At 40.1% G+C, this 1,181-nt stretch overlaps 1 protein-coding gene across 1 annotated transcript; it reads right to left on the bottom strand.

Moving 5' to 3' along the window:
- Positions 1–212: 212 nt before the first annotated feature.
- On the bottom strand, positions 213–405 carry LOC124502897 (ATP synthase membrane subunit K, mitochondrial-like). Its single transcript, XM_047067506.1, has one exon. It carries the CDS (start codon positions 403–405, stop codon positions 229–231), a length of 177 nt encoding a protein of 58 aa, XP_046923462.1. The 3' UTR covers positions 213–228.
- Positions 406–1,181: the final 776 nt, after the last annotated feature.

Raw genomic sequence — 1,181 nt, 5'->3', positions numbered from 1 at the left:
ATAAGTGGAGAGAAGAGAAGGAGAGAAGGAAAGAAAAGCTGAGTGTTGGAGAGACCAGGACAATGGAAGCAGAGGGCGTGTGGCACACAGAGCTAGCTGACTTCTTTTTTCTTCTTTTCTTTTTTCCAGGTTCATAATGTATTGTACAAATTGAATACCAGATGATGAATTGACATTAGCTTCTCTGGGCTTGGGAATTTAACAGATGAGGTACAGTTTAAAATCCATTTATGTTGCTTTCAAAGCTGGTGTTGTTTTAGACCTTAACTTGAAGTATAAGACCATCAAAGCAATGCCTCCATATGTGGCCAGTACGGAATTCATTCTACCTGTGAGAGTATAAGAGTTGAAATATTTTTTGATATCAGTGAAATGTAATTGGTCATCAGTTTTTGGATCTGCCATGATGTCAGTCTTGCAAAAGACACCAATCTGCCGGTTAGGTCCTTCAACATATGCAGCTACCTCGCCCAACTTCTCTTCTTTTTCTGTATTAACTGTAGCTTGATACACGATTGCTGAATAGTGCTGTATCTCCAACTTCCCTTGAGTAGAGATAATATGCGCCCACCCATTCCTAGGCAGAGACTTTCAGATGGCAAGCCTGCTTTTTTGCCTTTTCAAGGGCTAAAAAGATGTCCTGTGATCCATATTCAACCCTGTTGAATGGAGAAACAAGATGGAAGGACCCTGTATGACTGCATGGAGCAGCCTGGAACTCAGACACTAAATTAAGAAATGAATTTCTGGGGAATGAATTTCTGAGCCTGGGTGACTCAGTCGGTTAAACACCTGACCCTTGCTTTTGGCTCAGGTCATGATCTCATGGTTTCTGGGTTTGAGCCCTGCATTGGGCTCTGCAGCTGGCAGTGCAGAGCCTGCTTGGGATTCTCTCTCTTTACTTCTCTCTGCCCCTACCCTGCTCCTGCTGTCTCTCTCAAAATAAATAAATAAACTTAAAAAAAGAAAGGAATGAGTCTCTGTCTTTTCTGAGCCATTTGTGTCTCTTTGTTATAGCAGCTATCATAACATTAACTAATACAAATACATACTAAAAAACAGAGAAATAAGGTTAAAATCTGGTAATGGAGGGATTAGAATGCTGGGAGGAGTAGTTTAGTTTTATCTTGTAGACAATGGAGAAAATTGCAAGATTTTTTTTTTTTTTAAGTAAACTCTAT

This window comes from Lynx rufus, unplaced genomic scaffold, assembly GCF_022079265.1.
Source record: "Lynx rufus isolate CCGP_SWC_20201006 ecotype Redwood Valley unplaced genomic scaffold, mLynRuf1.p SCAF_8, whole genome shotgun sequence".
In the NCBI taxonomy this organism is placed as follows: domain Eukaryota; kingdom Metazoa; phylum Chordata; class Mammalia; order Carnivora; family Felidae; genus Lynx; species Lynx rufus.
The sequence above is the reverse complement of the archived record's forward strand: the minus strand, read 5'-3'. Positions and strand labels throughout refer to the sequence as shown.

Coding starts and splice junctions, on each gene's coding strand:
- LOC124502897 (XM_047067506.1), bottom strand. CDS start 405: ATGGCAGATCCAAAAACTGATGACCAATTACATTTCACTGATATCAAA.